The 3,731-nt window shown below is 41.3% G+C and overlaps 1 protein-coding gene across 1 annotated transcript; it reads right to left on the minus strand.

The window, feature by feature from the left end:
- Positions 1-253: 253 nt before the first annotated feature.
- On the minus strand, positions 254-3,717 carry VIMP (VCP-interacting membrane protein; the record flags this gene model as incomplete). The annotated part of the gene is made up of 4 exons (XM_010009715.1): positions 254-333; positions 2,578-2,656; positions 2,752-2,841; positions 3,611-3,717. Coding segments are annotated over 4 exons (356 nt in total), but the record flags the coding sequence as incomplete, so codon positions are not given.
- Positions 3,718-3,731: the final 14 nt, after the last annotated feature.

A 3,731-nucleotide genomic window follows, 5' to 3' on the forward strand; every position in this document is an offset into this window, starting at 1 on the left:
CAACCCAGGCAATTCACTTGGCTGCAGACAACACTTCCTGTCTGCAGGGAAAACTGTTTCTTTCTTCATCCTCTCTAAGAGGATCTTGTGTGCTATCAGCTTCTGCATTACCATTTGGAAATGATGTAAACTGGTTTTGATGTTAACACTAAACCCAGTCCCAAAGGAGTCACTGTGACAAGCAAACTGTAGGCAGTTAGACAGTGGGTAAGATCAAGCCTGCTAGTGACATGAGACACTCGGGAGGTTAGCCTCATCCACCTGCTGACGGGCCTCGCCGGCCTGGTCTCCAGGAACAAGTTCCACCTCCTTCTCCAGACAGGGGGTTATAGCCTAGAAGTACAGAGGAGAAATCCATTAGATTAGTATTCATCCTCAACAGGCCTCCACCAACATGCAAGAAACACCAGAAATAAACCTCACGGTAATTTGCACCTTGTTTATACTTACTACATAGGCAGCATTTTAAGGAAAATGAAAGCAGAGAAAATAGCCAGACTTGAGATGGTTTATTTTTGGAATGCTATCAGTAAAAGCCATTGCAAAACACCTGTGTTTTCATTTGATCAATTTGGATTAAATTGAAATTAATTACCATTTAATTTCTCTAAGCCTGCACTAAAGCTTTAGTGCTGCTCTGCAAAATAAACAGGGCAAGAACTCTTACAGTAAACTCTGTAAGAGTGCATCTGTTCTCCAAGAGCCCTAGTAGTTAGGGACTTAAAAGAATCTTTTATTCCAGTCCTGCAAGGAATACTCTGAAGGTCAAAAGGTAAATCCAGTCATTCACAGAATCATAGAACGGTTTGGGTTGGAAAGGACCTTAAGATCATCTAGTTGCAACCCCCCTGCCATAAGCAGGCACACCACACACTAAACTATGTCGCCCAAGGCTCTGTCCAACCTGGCCTTGAGCACGGCCAGGGTTGGAGCATTCACAGCTTCCTTGGGCAACCTATTCCAGTGCCTCACCACCCTGTGAAGAACTTCTTCCTTATATCTAATCTAAACTCCCCCTGTTTAAGTTTAAAGCCATTACCCCTTGTCCTACCACTACAGTCTTACTGCTGTAAGATTTTTTTCAAGGATCTGAAAAGGGAAGTATAGGCAGTAAGGCAAACAGATACTTTAGTTGAGTGTCCTAATGCCATAACTATAGGCAGCTTCACTTCTTAAGTACATACGCAGAAAGATGCAACTTAGCAAATGTTCTGAACCACACAAAGAAAAAGACAACTGAAAACCTAGTAGTGTTGCTAACCAAGCAGGCGTCAAAGTGACCTGTGCACTGAAACTTCAAGCGTCACCTCCCTCTGAAGTTTTTCTCATGCTAGCCAAGTTCTGCTTTCTACCTTAATTCAGCAGCTGAGCAGTGCAGGTGGTTCTCTCACATCATGCTGATCTACCTCATGAGAAGACCAGAGACCTCTAATTCTATCATCTGCTATTTAAGCAAAGACTTAGGATGAAACTAAGACAGGGAGCAGCTGGAAGGATGCCTCAACCCAGCTGCCCTGATCTTGATTCTTCAGACAACCATTACAGGCACTTCTCATCCCCACAGCGCTAAATATCCCATGCAAGAGCTGTAAAAGACATTTGACAGTATCAGATATTAGGCTGAATTCATTATTAAACAACAGCAGATGAATCAATTCATCAGTCCCTCCAGATTTTGTCATCAGCTGTCAGTAAAAAAATTCAAAGCAGAAATTTCAGCACTGCACAATTATTGAGGTTTATTATGTTTAATCAAGAATCTTCAGGTTCTATACATTTAATCGAGTGACTTACTCAGCGCTGCACCCAAAGCGGGTTTCTCTTTTAGTCTGATAGGATTGAGGCTGGTCTAGACGATCCTCCCCCAGCTATGGAAAATTATCATTAAAATATACCCAAATTAGCACTTGTAGGTACTGCACAGGCTGAGAGGAGAGAAAGGAGACCACAGCTGCATGGCCAACACATGACAGTGATCCTAGCGTGGGCCATGGAAAGCAGTTCACCATCAAGATGATTTCAGCAGTTGACAGTAAGTTTAATGATAAGATCCTCTGGTGGTTGTGAGAGTTGGTAAGAGTTTATACATCTGCAGGATTTATATATTCAATAGATCATTACTGTGATACCTGATAAATAAGGTCACATTTTGCATAATGAAGTCTTTCATCTTTCCAAATCTACGTAATACAAAATAAAAATATCCTCTTCCTGCATTCAGTCAGTAATACAGGTGGCTGAAAGACAGACCAGATAATTATCTGACCTTTATAATAATGGGGAAAGGATCCCAGAAATATTGCAAGAATCTATGACTTTGAGTGACAAAAATCTCAGTAAATTGTGGCAGAAGCATTTACAAGAGAACTGAAACGCTGTTTTCCAGGGGAAAAGCACCACAGAAACTTCCTGCTAGGTTTTGCACTGATTAAAGTCCTCATTTGCAAGGCACATTTTGTTTCCTCCTTGAAGAAGGAAAAAAAAAAAAAAAAAAAAAAATAAAGATGTATGATGACTATGTCAGCAGCTGGAAAATGCTGTTTCAAGCTCACAGTGTCTTCAGGGTTTCATACTTACCACCTTCTCGCAAGGGCCTTTTGGTTGGTTTAGATCGTGGGACTGCTGATGAGGTGGAGGCACCAGATTCTGCTTCTTGCTGTTCACAAAAGTAAAAAGTGAATTTAATCACTGTGAGTATCAGCTCATCTCATCACATAAAATTAATTGTAACCTGATTAACATAGTTGTTACCTGATTCAGTTTCATGTTTCCTTTATAGCTTTTTCCTTCTTGCATGCTTTCCCACATCGCTATCTTCTGCCTTCGCTTCTCTTCTTCAAGCTAAGGAACAAATCCAGGATATGCAAGACTTAAGATTTCAGAACTAATGGAATCACCAGTGCTACAGAAACAGCTACAACAAAACCCAAGGGTTTGGATTAATGAGCAATATTACAGTTATGCTGATCCACATCTGCTTTTCTATGCTGCCCCACGTAGCAATATGATACTCCTCATTTTATCAAGCTGACATTCCAACCATTAAATGCCAGCAATGATAGACTACATTTCTAAGAACCTCTATTTGACATTAGCAACAGAAAATGCATGTCTGCAGTGGCAGTTAACCTAAACACCAGTAAATCCCCTCCAGACATTCACTGTGCCTAGTACTAAGTTTCTGTAATCACAGATTTACCTATAAAAAACCAGAAATAAAGATCAGGCCCTCAGTGTCCCACAGACAAAATTACTTGCACTGAAACAAGTGCCACAGAGATTAATTACTTCAGGAAGGAGCAGAATACTACATGTATCAAACATTCTCGTTAACAAAGAGCATCAAGACATCAGGTCAGCACAGCATATAGGTACGTGCTTGTGGAGGCGATACCATCCTGGTACCTACTTGCCTGTTGCTGCTCTGTGGATCAAATTGTATCAAACGTGTTCCAGGTAAAAAAGGAGGTAAAAACCCACCACCCCCATTCCAGCAGAGAGCGAGTCTCCTATTATACTGCTATCTAGTATGGAACAAACCTTTCTGTAGCAACAGCAAAGCCCTTGATGACAAATTAATGAATTAAAGAAAGAAACACTCCCCAGTTACCTGTCTTTGTCTTTCTTTGTATTTTTCTGCTTGTGCATTCAACTCCTCCTGCATCCTGAGGCGAGCTGCTGCCAGAGCTTCCTGCCTTCTCACCACCATGTCAGGCTCTAGGAGATTGGGA

The sequence above is a fragment of the Nestor notabilis genome, unplaced genomic scaffold (genome assembly GCF_000696875.1).
Source record: "Nestor notabilis isolate BGI_N333 unplaced genomic scaffold, ASM69687v1 scaffold32272, whole genome shotgun sequence".
In the NCBI taxonomy this organism is placed as follows: domain Eukaryota; kingdom Metazoa; phylum Chordata; class Aves; order Psittaciformes; family Psittacidae; genus Nestor; species Nestor notabilis.